This window comes from Cricetulus griseus, chromosome 2, assembly GCF_003668045.3.
Source record: "Cricetulus griseus strain 17A/GY chromosome 2, alternate assembly CriGri-PICRH-1.0, whole genome shotgun sequence".
Classification (NCBI taxonomy): Eukaryota; Metazoa; Chordata; class Mammalia; order Rodentia; family Cricetidae; genus Cricetulus; species Cricetulus griseus.
This window is the reverse complement of record NC_048595.1, coordinates 255,429,808-255,448,641: the sequence shown is the minus strand read 5'-3', so window position 1 is coordinate 255,448,641 and position 18,834 is coordinate 255,429,808. Positions and strand designations below refer to the sequence as shown.

At 40.5% G+C, this 18,834-nt stretch overlaps 2 protein-coding genes across 7 annotated transcripts in view; one reads left to right on the top strand and one right to left on the bottom strand.

Moving 5' to 3' along the window:
• The window catches only part of Mcm9 (minichromosome maintenance 9 homologous recombination repair factor), a 76,074-nt gene that overhangs the window by 41,690 nt on the left and 15,550 nt on the right, over positions 1 to 18,834 (bottom strand). The window lies entirely within an intron of this gene.
• On the top strand, positions 5,813 to 17,824 carry Asf1a (anti-silencing function 1A histone chaperone). Its single transcript, XM_027402094.2, has 4 exons — positions 5,813 to 6,325; positions 10,757 to 10,872; positions 15,396 to 15,572; positions 17,135 to 17,824. The coding sequence occupies exons 1-4, from the start codon at positions 6,217 to 6,219 to the stop codon at positions 17,345 to 17,347; spliced, it is 615 nt and encodes a 204-aa protein (XP_027257895.1). The 5' UTR covers positions 5,813 to 6,216; the 3' UTR covers positions 17,348 to 17,824.

Here is an 18,834-nt window from a genome sequence, read left to right as displayed (position 1 = left end):
CAATCTTTATCTACACTGAAGGTGGCTTCTTTGCAGTATTGACAAAGTGTCCTTAAAGCCCATGTATAAATTTAAGGATATCAAATAGCTAGCCTTGAAAACCAGAGAACAAAATGAAAGACTCACATTTGCTCGTCTGGAAACTGTCTGTAACCTCAGGAAATCAGTGCACTGTGGCAGCAGGTCAGCAGTACAACTGTGCATAAAAAGCCCATATATGTATAGCAAATTCATTTTTTATAAGACTTCTAGACTAATGGCCCGGAGAGATACTTCTATATATGACAGCACTTGCTGCTTTCTCAGAGGACCTTAGTTTAGTTTCCACCATTAACATCAGGCATTGCACAACTCTCTGGAATTGCAGTTGCAGAGGATCTGGAATCTTCTTCTGCCTCTATGTGCACACACATGGCAGACACTCTGACATAAAAATAAGAAATGTAAAAGAAAAAAAAAAGAATTCTAAGCCAGCTGACTAGGGAACTTGTTCAACAGACACTCCTGAATACTGGACAACCCTGCAGAAATATTATTTTGGATTCCATGCTTCACACTATATACAAAACTAATTCAAACTGAAATCAAAGACATAATTGTAAAGTGCTAAAAATACACAAGTAGAAAAAAAAAACACTAATGTAATCTGTTTGTTTTTTGAGATAGGACTTCTCTGTGTAGCTTTAGAACCTGTCCTGGCACTCACTCTGTGGACCAGGCTGGCCTCGAACTCACATAGATCTACCTACCTCTGCCTCCTGAGTGCTGGGATTAAAGGCGTGCGCCATTACTGCCCAGCTCACTACTGTAATCTTTATGACCATGGAATAGGTAATGATTTTGAGAAATTACAAGCAGAAGCCAAAAAAAAAATAGAAATAGATAAAATAGTTCATATACAAATGGATACATGTGCTCACATGCGCGCGCACACACACACACACACAGACACACACACACTTTAAAGGCAGAACTTACTATGTAGCCTTGGCTGGCCTGTAACACTATGCAGATCTGGTTGATATGGCACTCATTCCCTGCATTGGTCTTCTGGTGCTGGGAGTAAAGTTCTGTACCACCAATCCAGCTGTTTCTGTCTTTTGAGATAAGATTTTGCTATGCAGCCCAGGTTACACTTGAACTAGCCATCCTCCTGCCTCAGCCTTTTGAGTGGGATTATAGGTATAAACTATCATGGCAGACCCAAAAGTACCTTCTTGAAATGATGAAAATACTCCTAATTGTGGTGATGCTTACGCCATCTGAATAAAAAGCCATTAAGTTAGATACCTTAAATGAGGAAACATGAGTTATGTCTCAATTAAGCTGTACTTTTAAAAATACTGTGTAATCATACCAATGGGTACTTGAACAACATTTACCAACTAATAACTCATTAGTTCATTTGTGAAACCTGTCCCCTTCATAGCCTTCCTAGTCTCTGCCTCTAAAAGGCTATGCATATGAGGCCCCAGCCTTACAAAGCCTACTTGCTTAGTCTCTGCCAAATGTGACTCCATTTAATGTCATTTGTCTCTATAGCAACCAACTAGAAAAAGCTGCTTTGTTTAGCAGTGACTTTGTACAAGCAGTGGTCTAGCCTAGAGGTGTTTTAAAGATCTTTGTCTTCTATTCATCACTCCCCACCGCCAAGCCCCCCCCCCTGCCAGTATCAGGTAAAGAGGAAAACCTGTGATGAGTGGGAGAGGCAAAGAAATAATAATAAGAAAAATACAGAAGGTATGTTGCAAGGAAGACTGAGTTCAAGGGCTAGAAAGACCCAATTTAAGAGAGGATGAGGACGAACTGGCTAAGAAATTGGAATGGCAGAATAATTTTTAGACATTTCCATTAATACACTGGTTAAAGCAATGTAGCAACAATAAGACAGATTTTAACATTCACATAACACCGCTGCTTTGGAAAGCAGGTGCTTTCATTTATAGCCATCTAATGGGTAGTTCAGCTACAAATAGATATCAGATACATACCAGGCATCTTTAACACATTTTTAACAGAGTGGTGGACAGTGATGATCAAACAGTAAAACCTTTATTAATACTGTGGAGCAGACAATGAGGAAAAAGGCACATTGTATGTAACACATAGAAACCTTATGAAATTTAAAGGGCTGGTGAGATGGCTCGTTGAGCAAAGGGCTGGCCAGGCAAGCCCGACCACTGAAACTGACTCCTGAACCCAGGCTGGAATGGAGAGCCCACTCTGGTTGTCCTTTCACAAATGTGCCATGCTATGTACTCTCTCGTACTCTCTCTCTCTCTCTCTCTCTCTCTCTCTCTCTCTCTCTCTCTCTCAAAAAAAAAAAAAAAAAGATAATTGCCTATAAGCCAAACCAAAGAAAAAGCAGGGGAAAGACATGTAAGGATGCAGGTAGGATGTATGGTTCTATTCTCCCGCCACGTTTAGGGCTGTCCCTTCAAAACAGGCTGTCAGCCTGAAAGTCCTCCATGGGGAGATTCTCTCAGTTTTGCCTTGCTAGATCATGCTCCAACTCCAGCACCTGCCTTGGTCATTTACAGTCACAGTTTTTCTCTTTAGGGATTCATTACTGAAGTCATTAACACAGTGCTGGCCAACCTGTCACCCTCTCCCCCAGGAAATTTTATGCCTCTATTTTTCTACACATAAAGAATTCTTTAAATTTTCCTGCTGTGGCGAGGACAGAGAGTTTATGTTGTCAATTCCTAGGTAGCAGCCCTTAATTGCTACCCTGAATGGTAATTCCTTGCCCTCCTAGCCATTCTAGGGTACTGGGTTGCTCAAAATGTATGCCATTTAAACATTCTTTACAAAGAGTAAAAAAAAAATTCTCTTGCTCAATCTAATATCACTGGTTAGGAGGAATGTAAATCTCTTCTAGTCATAACTTTTTGATCACATAAGCTACCTTTGCTACCAGACCATAAAGTCTTTATATGCTTTATGTTGGTGCTTCGAACTGAAATTTGACATAATAAATGCTCTCTGTATATATGCAATAAGTGAAAATCACTGAGACTTTGGTTAGAAAAATCTGAAAAACCCAGCAAATCTGCACATTCTACAGTTTTACAGGGAAACAATGTCTAAAACAGCCCCTAACTTTTGCCACTCCATTACTGTAGAACAGGCCTTTATGCTAATGAAGACCACAATTCAGTACAATTGGCCTGGGATGTAACTTGCCTACCCTGTGGGAGAACCTGGGTTCAATCCGCAGCACTGCAAACAACAAAAACAAGCAGGCAAACAAAAAGGCAACACATATGCGAGTTTTGTTTTTAAAGATGGGAGTAATAATACCAATAACCTTCAAAGGCAACACATGATTGTGCAAAATAAAACAAGAAAAGAGCAACAAAAGCAAGGTTAGGAGTATTCAAGACGGCTCAGGAAGTAAAGGCTCTCCATATGTCAGCGTGGTGACATGAGCTCCACCCCCAGAACCTACATTTAGGTTGGAGAGAGCCTATTACACAAGCTGTCCTCTGACCTACATACATGTTTCCCCAACACCCCAATAATAAACGTGTGTGTGTGGGGGGGTTCAAGACAGGATTACTCTGTGTAGCTTTGGCTGCCTTGGAACTTGTTTTATAGATCTGCCTGCCTCTAACTCCTAAGTGTTGGGATTAAAGGCAGTACCACCATCATCAGGCCCTATAATACACATTTTAAAAGTTACTCTGCCATTTCTGCTTTACATTTTGCAGCAGGCAGGACTCCATTTCATTCTCAGTTCCAAGAAAATTTCATTCAAAACATTTTAATTCTATTGAATTTAACTTGCTTTTTCACGGGCCTCTGTATAACCTCAATTTAACTAAATGTTATAGTTTTCTTTGTAGAGTTTTGGACCCGTGGAAACACTGCTTATCTATTCAAATGTCAAGGTACCTGTTCAACAATAGGTTCTTCCATTGAAGAATGGCTATGCACACGATTCCACATCATCTTCCCTATTGCATTTCACGCTTCATAAAGTACTTGATAACTGATGAATACTGGGACTAAACATGCTTACTCAAGCAACCTTCATTCACTATGAGAAAAAATGTTTCATAGTTTCACTATTTTTTTAGGGCTATCATAACAAAATACTGGAGGCTAGACCTTCCAAGCCTAACATTGGTTTGTTTCTTCAGAGGCTTTGGTTTGTTTTTTTCTCATGGCTTGTGAATGCTATCTTCTCATTGTTTGCTCACAAGGCCTTTATGCATGTGTATTGTGTATATGTGTATTATTTATCCGCATGGTATACCACCTCTACAACCACAGTGTGACTTTTACTCTGATGCACAGAAATAACTGTGATTGAACTGGTAGGCACTCCCTCCCCCTTTTTTCCCAAGACAGGGTTTCTCTGTGTAGCTCTGGAGCACATCTTGGAACTCACTCTGCTCACTCCGTAGACTAGGCTGGCCTTGAACTCACAGATCCCCCTGCCTCTTTCTCTCCAGTGCTGGGATTAAAGGCATGTGCCACCTGACTGCTCAGTCTACTGACAATAAGAGTGGTTCTCTCCCCCACTTTCATTTCCTTAAACTAAGAGAATGGGCCTGTTTCACAATAACATTCAAAGACAAAGATTTCTCATCATTACCAACCCACCTAAGTCTCAACATGTCCAAAGAATGACTAACCAAAATTCTGTAAACTGCAGATTAATACTTAAAAGCAATTTTCAATCTGAATTTTATTTAATAACGTTTCGTAGTTTAATTCCAAAGGGGAGAAAACACAATAGTAAATTGAGTAACACCTCAATTTAGTAAAAGGAAACAGTTTACTTTCACAAAGGTGTTAAAAGCTTCTGTTTCCCCCTCCACAATAGCAGCTCAGTAGCATAAATAAGCAACATTTCCTCAATTGGCCTTGAAATGGTTTCACAGGCATTACAGGCATAGAAGGGCTCCTCAGAATTCGTAATGCTATTTTTAATGTACGAATAGTTGGTATAAATTTCTTGAAGACCAAATGTCATGGTATACTTTGTTTTCTCCTTCTCAAACTCTATTGTAATAAATTTGTTGTCCTTCGGTCTCCTGACACTTCCCTTTTCTTGACTTCTAACTTCTTGCTCTGCTCCCCCAAAGGGCAGAAACATGACTGATCCCATCTTTTCCTCTTATCTCCCCTTTCATTCTATTTCAGGTCTGAAATGGGAAGAAATCCAAGGTGCAGCCAAAGATCGTATATTTAGATTTGTTTTCCGGTCTCTGTCTCTCTCTCTCTCTCTCTCTCTCTCTCTCTCTCTCTCTCTCTCTCTCTCTCTCTCGTTCTCTCGTGTGTGTGTGTGTGTGTGTGTGTGTGTGTGTGTATGTGTGTGTGGTGTGATTTCCCCGCCCTCATTTTCTATTGCCAAAACGTCGATAAGTGGCCAAGAACTTGTCTTCCAAAATGGCTTGCTCCTTTCGAGCTGCCACGGGTCTACGAGATGCAATGTACTTCCATTGCAACCAGCCCTTCTTCCTACTCCCTACCATCACAGGAAGCACACACAGCTGGGCCTGACGAGCGCAGAAAATCGCATCTTATCCGCTACGTTCAGCAGAGCCCGCAAAGCCGCCGCACCGAAGAACAGACGTTAAAGGCGGGGCGGACAGCGGAAAACCCAAAGGCCCACGCTTCGCACATGAGGGGCCAGCTCGCGCCCTCCCGCCACGGCCGCCGGCCCGCCCCCTCTCCGGCCCCGCCCCTCCGTCCCGCCGCGGCCACGCCCGACGTGAGGCGCGGGCCCGGCGGGCGGGGCGGGGCCTGCGCCGCCCCTCCCCCCTCCCGCCGGCGGCGGCCTCCGCGCGGGCCTCCCAGCCCCTATTCCACTCACTTTGTTCTGCGCCTTTGTCCTGGTCCACACCAGCAGGTGGAGCCGCAGTGAAAGTTTCCCGTCCGTTCCGCGAGCGGGAGCCCATCTTGCTCGCCGCCACGGCCCTCGCTGGAGGAGGAGGGTCAGAGCTCGGGGGCAGCCAATCGCGCGCAACGCTGCTAGTTATCAGAGCAGAATGGGCTGTAGTTTAGTGGAATAGGAAAGCTGCAAAACACTGTGGAGTGCTGCCGTGTAAATAAAAAGGGGGAAAAAAAAAGTTTCTCAAGTCGCCGCTGCACGACGTCGGGCCGCGCCGCGCCGGGGCGGGGGTCTGCGCTCTCCGAGCGGCCGCGCGCGGGACTCTGTGGTGCCGCCAGCCCCGGCCCCATTGTTTGTGTTTTCTTCAAAATATGGCAAAGGTTCAGGTGAACAATGTAGTGGTGCTGGATAACCCGTCGCCTTTCTACAACCCGTTCCAGTTCGAGATCACCTTCGAGTGCATCGAGGACCTGTCTGAAGGTGAGCAGCGCCGGGCTGTCAGTTGTGGCGGCGGACGTTAAAGTTTCCCGGCCCGGCCTCGCGCGGGGTGGGCCGCGGGCGGCGGGAGGGCGGCCGGGCGGCGGCCATGCGAGGGAAACTTGAAGTTGAGGGACGCCGGCCGCACCGCAACTTGCGAGCAACTTACCGGCGGAGGAGCCATGTTGTCAGCTTTGTCTGTGGCGGGCGGCGCTGGGCGGCCCCGGCTCGTGAGGCGCCGGCGGGGGTCGTGCGGCCTCGGCGGCCCCAGGGCCCCGCGGCCCGGCGGGGAGCGGAGCCATCTTACCCGGCGGCACGACGCCTGCTCCGGGCCGCCGGGGGCGAGCGGGCCCGCGCCTTCCCGCCGGGGCTGTCCTCGCGCCGCTCTCCGGCTCCCTCCACCAACCAGCGCGGAAGGCGGGCGCTGACTCGGCCCCTCGGCGCCTGGCTCCCGGGGACCGTCGTCCTCCCCGCGGTGCTCCCGGCGGGCGCCCGGGATGCTGCGCGCAGGCTCCCCAGCAGTGTGGACGCCTCTCCAGGAGGACGGAAATCTCTCTGAAACGGTGCGGGGCTAGGAAGTTCCACCCTGCCCAAGAGCCAAAGCTGGGCGCTGCAACAATTCCCGGTACTGGCTTCTAAAAAGTCTCCAAGACTTTCCCCAGAACGTACGAAGATGCAATTAAAATAACTCCACGGCCAGGCGGATAGAGAAAATACGGACGTTGGCTAGGGAATAAAAGCCAAAGTCTTTTCTGAAGTACGTTTTGCGGTTTAAAAAAAATGCAAAATAGTGAAGGAATACAGGATTTAGAAAGCTACAATGAGGGATTATCATCAGTTTTCTTAGGCTTTTAGTAAAACCAGTGCTTCATTTTCAAAATTTGAAACAAAAAGTGTAATAACTTCATCAGTGTTAATTTAAGTTAGTTAGGAGGACATCTTGGGACCTGGAAGTATTTCGTAAAAATGCCTTTAAGAGTATTATCCTCACCATGACGGAAAGAATTTTTCTTTTCATTTAAAAGTTTTAAATCCCCACAGTGTACTTTATGTAGGATGTTAAGTTTAATTATAAAACCAATATATGCCCGTTGCAATAAACTTTAAAAAGTTGGAAAAGGAAGTCACAGCTCTTTCACCCATTCTTTTAGCTAACCACACCATCACTTTAAAATGTACCCCTCTGTTGTTTTTAATACTTATATAAAGTATAAATGCACAAAAATTTAGTATGTAGGAAATATTTTGAAGAATGACTCATGATTAGAATATAGTAGTCTCCTAATAGGCTGTGGTGATGTAAGGTTGAGGGTAAGTTTTGCTTAAAACTCCATTTGTTACTGTCCGATAGTATTAGTAAAAGCATTTCCACACCAGACCCATTTCCAAACACAACATTGGTTTTTCTTCTTAACTGCCAATTTATATATAAAGATAAAGAAAAAAGCATGGGTGAGTCCATTCTATCCCAATAGCAGTGTGTTCTAGGCATTAGAAGTTCTTCATATTACAGGTATTTCTCAAGCGATGGCTTCCATTTTAGGATTCAACTTTGTGCAAGGAAGACATGATCTAGGATATTGTTATAGGGTGGCTCTACAGGATAGTTCGAAACCAGCCATCCACAGAAACCAAGTGAGGTTCCGTTTTAAACTGGGGTCCTTTCACATCAATGGTATCACTCTCATGTCAAGAATACCCTTACCTCTAGTACCCTTCAAAACCAGGGCACCATTATTTTAGGATATTTTAAGCTGAGTCATTCCAAAGCTGCAAAGGAATCTTTCAAAAAGGTGCCATTTCTGTGTACTCCATCTAGAGGCTGTGTGGAGTAAGGAAATGGAGTTGACTTATTTTGCAAAAGCTCTTTTCTAGGTTCCATACTTCTGTTGTACTGTGATTTTTTTTTTTTTTTAATTCTTAAAATCAAACTACAAAATCCTTCGAAGGGAATTTTGAGTCTATAATTTGGGTCTACCCCCAACCTACAGATTAGCCACCATTTGTTATGCTCATCAATCATCTTCAACTATTTTAATTTTCCTTTAAAAGCTGCCCTGTAGCTTTGCTTCAGAAGCCTTGAGTAGTATTTGCTCTAAGGTTGAAACAGTTATTTCTTATACTGGGCTTCTAAGAGTAGAGCACATTAAAAAGTGGGATGTAAAGGCCAGTGAGATAGATGGCACAGCCAGTAAAGCTACTAGCTACTCAGCCTGACTACCTGAGATCGACACCGGAATCCACATGGTAGAGGGACAACTGACTCCAACCAGTTGTCCTCTGACCTCCACATTAGTGCCCATATACATACATAAACACAATAAATGCTTTAAAATTTTTAAGGGATCTAAGTAGGGGCTTTATCATGCCCCCATTGCTATGCCTGTACAAGTCTGATTAGCCTCCCTACAATTTCTAGGGTTTAATATTTGCAGTGTACCAAAACTGAGCCTGTGGCTTTATATTTTAAAAGTTCAGGCCTATTCTGATTGCAAAGACTTTATACTTTCTCCTAGACTACAGATTCCCAACAGTGTAATTAACTTAAAATTTTCTGGATAACACACCTCTCATCACACATGGAAATACTTTCTGTCTGGGATTACCATGATTAAATAGAAAAGTTAACTTTTTAAATAAGTGAGTAAATTCCAGCTAGTAACTTGTAGTGCCACAGGACTTATCCTTAACTTCCTAAACTCAGAAAGGAAAACTGGCTTTATAAACAAACTAATAAATAAGCATTCGATGGCATTAAAACCCAGTGTGTGCCCCTTCTTGAGTTACTGCTTGTACTTACTGAGGCTGGATTATCTAGCTCTCCACTGCCAGTTTTTACCCACCTTCTGTGTTCTTTAATTTCATTAGTTCACAGCTAGAAAGGGGCAGAACTTACCCAGTTACTTGTATTTATTTTAAAGCCAAGGCTTTTGAGTAGCAGCAGCCCAACTTGAATTCTAATTCTGATCTGTAAGCAACGTGAATTTTTAGTAAATTACTTAGCTTCTCCCAGTCTCAGCTTTCTTGTTTATATAACACATGTACAGTATGTGTGTGCTTGAATGATCTATCTGTATAATAAAGCATTTTTGTAAAGTGACAAAGCCCATGCGAATACTTTAGGTCACTTAGTAGCTTTTCATATACCCTTCTTTAGTTTCTTCATTTAGCTTTTGGATCACTTCCCTCATTGGCCAATAGCTCCTAATATTTTAATTGATTCTTCATCTTCCCGATCTTTTGGAGAGTCCATAGGCTCAGTGCTTAGGAATCCCATTCTTTTCCTTGTCTTTATGTATTATTGCCTATTTTCTATTCTTTAAGATCGGGCCTATGTTGTATCCACACTGAAACATCTACTAGACATTCCAAACACGTATAAAACTAACTCCTGATTATTTTCTCCTTTATACCCAAAAGGAAAAAGAGAGTGCCTACTGCTGCTTCCATCCCCAGACTTTTTACCTAGGATATAGTGCTTTACTTTACCCTCATGGTCACCATAGTGAACCACACCACCATAGTCTCCATCCTCAGTTGTTGAAACAGTCTCTTAGGGGATGCTTAGTATAGTCTCACTAATGAAGCCAAACATAGACCACACATGCTCAACACCTTAGGAGATATCTGTCATCTTCACCCTTGTTTAAAGAACAGATTCCTTCAAAAAGAAATGGTTTTATGCCTCTCTGTTCTCCATAGACTTTTCTAAAATGGTGCTTAATGAAATCTAGATTGAATCACAAGCCAAGTCTCAGGTTGTACTTGAGTGTATCATGTCCCTGCTGGTTGAGGAGGTGTAAGGATCTTGGTTTCCTCTTGTGGTTTTAAGAATGTATGGAGGAAAGGAAGAAACAGCTCCACTATATCCTTAGCTACAGTTGGAATAGTGGTAATATGTATCAGTGGTAACTATAAGTTAGTATAAACCATCAGTTATTTCAGCCAGCAAGAGGGAGGAGATAACAGCCTGACAAATTTACATCAGATGATGAAGCCCCTTACTTCTGAACCACAAGTAAGGTTTGCTGACCATTTCCCACTCTGGGTTCTGTGTTGATTTCTCTTTCACAGGGCAGCCTTTCCTCAGTGGTGAGGCAAGCCTGGGAGACTGCACAGTAAATCACCTGGGCAGTGGGATTAGTGTTCCAGGTATTCTTTGAGGAGCTCTCTGAGTACTGTGCCATTTGCTTTATGAGTACTTGGGGAAACTTAGCATTTCCCCAGGTTTTGTTCAGGTTTTATTTGGGAGGAGCCCTCTCCAAGGACAAGAGCTTCATGAAAGAGAATTTGGAAAGGTTACTGGAATGAAACAGGAATTCTGGTAAGAAATTCATAAGGAACATTTCCATATCTTTCTAGATGAGGACTTTATCATCTGTTAATATAATTGCTATTGATAAATACAATAATGCTTTTGGTTTTTAACCCTAGACTTGGAGTGGAAAATTATCTATGTGGGCTCTGCCGAAAGTGAAGAATACGATCAAGTTTTAGACTCTGTTTTAGTGGGCCCCGTTCCTGCAGGAAGGCATATGTTTGTTTTTCAGGTAAGATTACTCTTAAAATGTATATGTCAAATATGTGTCTTGTGGTGATATTTTGTTTATGATCTAACAAATAAAGCTTGCCTGAAGACCAGAGGAGCAAAGCAGCCAGCCACTAGAGTGTTCTAACCTCTACCAATATTCAGACCAAAGGGGCGATCATGTCCTTTGATTGCATCTCCAGACTGCACTGCTCCTCAGACTGCTAAATGAGCTCCTGTCTCTCCCATTTTATATTCTTCTCTAGAGCTGGGATTAAAGGTGTGGGATCCCGAGTGCTGAGATTACCTTTGTGTGAGCTGTTTTTCTTTTAGATAGATTCAATCTCATGGCCTTGAACTCACAGAGATCCTTCTGCCTCTCTCTCCCGATTGTTGGAATTAAAGGTATGCACCACCACTGCCTGGCCTCTCTCTATGGCTAACTAGTGTGGTTAGCTTTGCACTCTGATCTTCATGCAAGCTTTATTTGTTAGATCATGAACAAAATATCACTACAGTTTCTAATAGACTAAATGATCTCAGAGCTCTTGATCCTTTTTATGTTAAGTAATTTTACTTCGTCTACTCCCACTTTTAGTCTGCTCTGTTTCAGGCAGTATCTGTCATAAAGGAGTTCTGTACTTGAGACTGTGTGCAGAGATGTTAATGTCTTTACTATTGGTAACTAGTCAGACCACAATACACCTTAAACTGTATTGTGGCGCTCACAAGATTGATTTGGGTTTGTCCTGTGGAGTAGTTCTTCAAGATGAAAGCATCCCCAAATGTGTATTCAGATGGTGTGCTAGTTAGTAATACTCGCCTGCTGATGTAATTTCAACAACCTCATTTTGACATAGTAACTGCAAGGCTAAGAAATGTTAGCAGATGTGACTTGAGCCATTGGGATTAAAGTCTGGCGCTTCACTGAAGCTGCTTTATCTAGGTTTTTATAGAGGACTGCTGTGACATGTCCATTACCCGTTAGAACTTGAGAGTATGATTTCTGCGAATATAAATCATGTTCTTAAATACGTCTGACAGTATTTAAGTCTGTGCCTAAGCTTGAGACATTATCTTCTGTATAACTGTTATTTCTCTTACTTTATATTAAATTGCCATATTAAACTAGTGACTATTTTCAATTATCCATGCTTCTTAGAGGAAGCTATTTATAATACTGCAAGGAGTAATGAGTTAGCTTTTAAATAACTATTAATTTTTGTTAGAAGTATTTCTACCTAACCAACCAAGTCTTACTGCAGGCAGAATCCAGAACAAAAATCTACTTCCTGTCCCTGACCTCTGTTTCTCCCTTCACAGACAGGACAGTTTCAGCGAATACTCGTTTTGAAGAAATCCTTTAGAAATGGGTGAGGGGGTTGCTTAAGAGCACACTGTAGAGAAGCTACCTCTTAGATACAGAACTGAGGAGCTGGGACTGAGGGTTTGCTGTTAGCAAACCTCAAATAATTTAGTGTATATAAACATGGCAAAGAAAGAGTCAACTACAGTAATCTAAAGGATGTAATACTTTAATTAAAAGTGCCATTAAACCGAGAGTGAGTGAGTGAGTGTGTGTGTGTGTGTGTGTGTGTGTGTGTGTGTGTGTTTGTGTGTGTGTGTGTGTGTTTGTGTGTAACCTTGTGAAAGCCATAGCAACACAGAGTGCCTAAGGAAGCATTGCAGTCTCAGGCATGCCTGATCCTTCTGCTTACGAAGATATGTGACCTCACTAATGAACCACCTCATAATAATGTTAGAAGGAATAAGGCAATTAGCAAATTACTGACAAGCTACATCTGTAGTTAATTAAGACTATTATTTTATTCTCATTATATAAAGAGGCAGAATTTGTTTGCACCCATAAGCCTGGGGATTATACTGTACTGAAAAGTCACAATGTAGTAAAAGAAGCTCACCTTAATGTATAGTCATACATACCCTTTGTATTGCTGATTTTGGAGTGAGCCTTTGGGAATCTTTTTGTGCTTATGTTAAGAATACCACTAAGCTTTTGGCTTGATATGGTGCTGTGAGGAAAATCTCATAGCAGTATGTAGCTTTTGTTGGTATCAGTGTAAATGTTGCCAAAAAGAACAGAGAAAGCACTTTGAGGTCATGTGTTAGTCTAGGCAATTTTCAAAGTCTGACAGTTATTAACAAAAAGAAACTAAGGTACACTTTTTGTTTTGTATTATGAGCAAACTGTCCTATTTTCCTGGTCTGCTGTTTTCTTATGAGTGGGTCTAAGACTAGCCCGGAGATATCTAGACATCTGCCCAGTATTGAGGATTGGGTAAACAAAAGTGGCCCCCATCACTTTTCCATCCTTAATTACCTGAAAGGTATAAACATTTCTTGACCCAAATTTGCTCAAGGTGAATCCTCTAGCAACAGACACAGCTACAACTAATTTGCTGGGTGATAGGAACATTACTGAACTCTTTCCCATAATCCCCCATTTCCAGGTATATGAGAAACCCTTTGGATACCCTGAAAGTAACCCCTGGATGAATAAAATTGTAGGACAAAGGGTATAATCTACCGGAGAGGGTCTGCTTTATCCTTGGTGTCTGTCCAAAGGGATCATAAACCCTATTAGGACGGGAACTGAGTAATGATAAAACTCTAAAATAATAAATTCTTATAGCTGCATTTAGATTGTTAAGACATAGATTAGGAGATTGTGTCAATTAATATAAACACATAAAAAGGGGACACTGCTACCTTCTGTATCAAAAAGAACTTTGCTTGGAAAGTAGGTTTAATGAAAATATCAAGAGATAAATCTGGCAGGATGTGGGGAAGGAACTTTATAGCCAGGGGTACTGTTTGAGGCAGAGGCATGAAAGGTTTCCAGCACATCACACAGAATGTGTTATTCATACACACACAGGTGAGGTTACAAAGTGGGAAGAGCCTTATAAATGAAATTAAAGATGTTTATCTCCTAGAGAAGCAACTATAGCATCTCAGGAATAGAAAGAGATTCATGTTTAAATGGCAGCAATATAAGTCATAAATAACAAGCTAGAACTGAGACAAGTTAGAAAACTTAGCAGTATTTTGCATAAGAGATGAAGACTAACTCCCAGCCTTTAGAAATGAGATGCCGAGAGCGACAAGGTAATAGAATAAGAAAAGCTTAAGTTGACTGAGATTTTTAGTCTTCATGAATTTTTATGGTTTTTAGTGTTGGCTGCATGATATATATATATATATCAGTCTTTTGGTTTTTTGATACAGGGTTTCTCTGTGTAGCATTGGCTATCCTGGAACTATCTCTGTAGACCAGGCTGGTCTCAAACTTACAGAGATCCACCTGCCTCTGCCTCCTGAGTACTGGGATTAAAGGAGTGCACCACCACTGCTGGGCTATATAATTAACAATTTTAACAGTTTCTGAGCTAAAGCATATACAGAAGTTAAGTGTTTGTTTGCAAAGGATGTTCCTTGGTGCTGGAAAACAGTAAACTATTTTGCTAGAGTTTCATTCGTTTACCACACAGAATGGCTGTTTCAGGCTGTACTCAGATGCCTCACCATCACTGTCTTATTAGTTTGTGGTTCTTCTCCATTGAGTCAGTCTCTGCCATCTTGCTCATTACTGTGGGCATGGCTCCAGCCTTGTCTGGTATCTTTAGTTAGTTCTCGTTCTATTGTTTTAACTTTCTTCATTCCTCAAGGTTTACCATGATTCAAAATTTAAACAGTCTTTGCCTGCACTGAATTTCCAGTGTATGTGGCTCAAACAGTATACTATATGTAGTGTCCAACCAAGTGACTATTTACAATATGCTTTGCTCTTTGGTTTAAGACCCAGTGTCAGTTTTATTCATTATTTATGTTTACTACTTACTTAGTTGTTCTAGGGATTGAATTGAGTTGTCATTTTAATATAGTTTACTACTGAAGTATTTGCAAAAGGTGGCTGACTAGATATAAAGAACCTGGATGTGCCCGATAGAGATGGAAACTAATAGGATAAACATTTATTGGAATAAGTTCTGTGAAATTAATTTGATACATAGTTACTTGGGACTGAAAGTTAGGACTGCAAAAGGTTAGAATCATTACAATAATTGATTTGACTATAAACAATGAATTTTATAATATATTACATAATTAATCATCATACAGCAAAACCAGAATTATTTCCTTCTTTAGTTATAACTATGCTTGCAAAGTACTAAGGGTACCCAGGACTAATACACAGAAATGGGGACCTTATTTGTTTAGGTATAAGCTGATTTCCCACCAAAGAACATGTGGTGGTATGGTGCTGTTCACCTGAAATTCTAGCACTCAGGAGGCAGAGTGAGAAAATTGCATATAAATTAGTAGTCAGCTTGGGTTGAACAGTGAGTAACAGGCCAGCCAGGGCCATATAGTAGGATTCTGTTTCTAAAAGCTAAAAATAAATAAATTAATAAAAAAACATTTCCCCCACAATGTGATTTCAAGTAGTGCTCAAGTAATTGAAACTCGTTCACTGTACCTGCCACTAACAGACTTTTTGTGTTTCTTTTTAAATTTTTCTAGGCTGATGCACCAAATCCAGGACTCATTCCAGATGCAGATGCAGTGGGGGTAACAGTTGTGCTAATTACTTGTACCTATCGAGGTCAAGAATTTATTAGAGTTGGCTACTATGTAAATAATGAATATACTGAAACAGAATTAAGGGAAAATCCACCAGTAAAACCAGATTTTTCTAAGGTAATTTTCTTACTGTTCCTTTTGTTTGTTTTGTTTTTCAAGACAGTGTTTGTTTCTCTATAGCTTTGTTTCTCTCCAGCCTATCCTGGAACTTGCTGTGCAGACCAGGCTGGCTTGGAACTCAGAGATCCACTTGCCTCTGCCTCCCAAGTGCTGGGATTAAAGGTGTGTATCAGCACTGCCTGGCTCTTAGTATTCCTTTTTAGTTATGTGTACTATTCAGTTTTGAGGGGGGTTGCTATTTCATTCTATAACATGGCCGTAAAGAAATTTGAAGTTTTGTAGTGTTTGAACAAACTAATTGTTCCATTTGCACGGAAGGCCTCAATCCTGTCTCTCCAGGAATTAATGTTCCATGGGTACCCTGAGTCAGATGGTCTAGCTTCCTGCAAAGAGCAGGCCTTCATTGCCGTTAGGTCTTTTATTTCAACCTTGAGGACATGTAATGTCTTATTTTTGTAGTGAAGTGATTATAAAAATATTTTTGCCTATAACTTCCTAAAATCACAGCAAGAAGATAAATGTGGTTTATTGGTCATTTCTTTTGTGATGGTTTTGAGACAGGGCTTTCTGCTGTAACCCAAAGTGGCCCTGAACTATGGCTATGGCATTGTTCCTCAGTTGTCCAGGCTTTCGGATTACAGTTGTCACCATGCCCAATGTGTGCTTATTTCTATTAATATTTAGAATATCTGTATATGTTATCCTGTCTGCTATTATTAGAGCTTAAACTAAAGGTATTAAGTATTTCTGATAATGACAACTTAAATTCTGAGACATCAAAATCTGATTCAGTAGTCTTAAAATCACTTAGTATCTTAGATTTTTTTCAACTGGTAATGGTTACCAGTCTTAGTTACTGTGATTTTTTTTTACTCTGTGTGGTACTCTATGTGGCAGACTTGCCACAGACTAGAGACTTCTGCTTTCTGCTGGTGCAGGTGGGATATCTTCCACAATTTAGAGACATCCTGTTGAGCTAGGATTAGTAGAACCTTTGTATAGCAGAAAACAAAACAAAACAAAACACTAGAATACTGTTTCTAAAAATGAATTTTAATACATTACAGTTAAGATCCCAGTAATTAGAGGTTCTATTTGAGGAAAATTTTCAAGTCTTGTTTTTTGTTTTATTTCTTGGTGCTTATTTGAACCTAGGGACTTAGCCAGAGTACTTTTTTTGCACTATGTTCCCAGCCTGAAAACACATTAGGCTAAAGGCATGCTTATTTAACTAAAAACATCCTTTAAAGGGTGTGCAGAAGTACCTCCCTTCCATTATCCTTTAAGAAGCAGAAATATAAAAGCAAGGTACTTTGTGTGTTGGGGGCGGGGAGGTTGGAAGATCTAGATGGATTTTTTTCTTACCTTGTTTCCAAGGGGGAATAGTTCTTTTGCTATTTGCTATTGTAGTCCTTGCTTATTAGTTAGGTTTAAGTGCTTCACTTGCTGATACATTTGCATATGAATTTAGTCCTTTAAAAGGACTGCCAGAGCCACTCAGTTTGCATATGGTAATCTTAACTTTCCTGGTGCTCATCATTTAAATGTTTCTTTTCTAGCTTCAAAGAAATATTTTGGCATCTAATCCCAGAGTCACAAGATTCCACATTAACTGGGAAGATAACACAGAAAAACTGGAAGATGCAGAGAGCAGTAATCCAAATCTACAGTCCCTTCTTTCAACAGATGCATTACCTTCAGCATCAAAGGGATGGTCCACGTCAGAAAACTCACTGAATGTCATGTTAGAATCCCACATGGACTGCATGTGACCAGGTGCCATCCCAGTAGTACAGATTAAGCTATTAAAAACAGAACTATTTCCCTGAAGTTCCGTAAGTACATAGTCAAGGTGAAATGTGAAGAGAATTTGTTTAAAAACATCCTGTAGAAAGTTTATAAGAAAACCAGTATTTGAGCAAATTGTGGAATATAAATACAACTATTTTTAAGTACTTTCTTTCTCTAATGTGTTATTTTATTTGTTCATGAAACTAATCTGGTTAAAGTATATATATATTATTTTCTTCTTTATATGTAATTAAAGCACTTATAAAAAGAAAACTTATCAATTATTAGACCAGGTTGTGAAGGTGTTTTAGCCTCTTGGACAGTAATACTTTTTACTAGCCTTTAAAAGAACAAAGTTTACTTCAACTAAAATGCTTTTTCCTGTGAAGACAGTGTCCTTTCAATTTAAGGAGCAAACTTCCATACTGTAGTAAAAAGAAAAAAAAAAAGAGAGATGTCTTTAAAAAGGGAATCTGAAATCAACTGTAGCCACCAAGGTTTTTCTAGGCCACCCCAGTGTGTCTTGTGGCTACCACCACAGCTTGTGTTAACACTGGACTTCTGGTTTCTATGTAATAAATGCGGCTACCTTTGAAGTCCTTCTGACTATGGCTTATGCTTCCCTACTTCTAAAACTGAGAAACCATGATCATAAATCATTGTCCAAAGATTTCAACATGGTGAGAATAAACGCAAGGTTTCTAAAGTATAAGATTAGATTATAATGGCTCAGATCTGCTATTCAGTTTATAGAAACTCCGAACATGTGTTTTTGGCACTGTTGCTACAGAAAGGTAATTTAGAAAGGTCTACTTAGCTTTATCCTATTAGGCTGGCTACCTTCAGAAGTATGTCTTAGGTTCACAGCTACAATACCCCATATCCTCTGCTTCTCATTAAAATGATAAGATCAGGGCACATCTGTAGTTGACATATTCTAGACCGATTTCCAGACAGTTGAAGAACAATTTTAGAAAGGAATTTACCAAATAAATGGGCCAAAAGCTTATTTTCTTTGAGAGATAGGTACTTTGTTAAGGTTTGGCTCCATTAAATTTACAGTAGAATATTTTCATTTGACATGTGCTGATGATAAGCAGGATAGCCATAGGATTCAAGTTATGCAGTGCCTTCACATCTGAGTTTTATACTGCACTTTTAAAAGCATTTTGAGGAAAGGATAAGGCATTTGTTTAAATAGACTCTTAAGTTGTATATATTTCTTGCTATTTTAAAAGGTGAATTTGTGAAACAAGTCTTGTTAAATGTTAAACTTTGAAATTTAATACTCCAGATTATTATAGTATTATACAAAACCCAGTTCATAGATTTTAAAAATAAAATACTTCTAAAAGTATTTGAAAAGAAAAATCTCATTTTTGTCTCATTACAATTAGGAGAAAATGTTAAAACAAGAGTTCAGTGAGCAATACAGTAGGAATAAGTTTGTTAGAAATAAAACATAAAC

What these genes read in the sequence shown, in the direction of transcription:
- Asf1a (XM_027402094.2), top strand. Translation starts at nt 6,217, where the DNA reads ATGGCAAAGGTTCAGGTGAACAATGTAGTGGTGCTGGATAACCCGTCG. An exon ending in CATCGAGGACCTGTCTGAAG is followed by an intron (nt 6,326 to 10,756) that starts GTGAGCAGCGCC and finishes TTTTAACCCTAG; the next exon opens with ACTTGGAGTGGAAAATTATC. An exon ending in GGCATATGTTTGTTTTTCAG is followed by an intron (nt 10,873 to 15,395) that starts GTAAGATTACTC and finishes AAATTTTTCTAG; the next exon opens with GCTGATGCACCAAATCCAGG.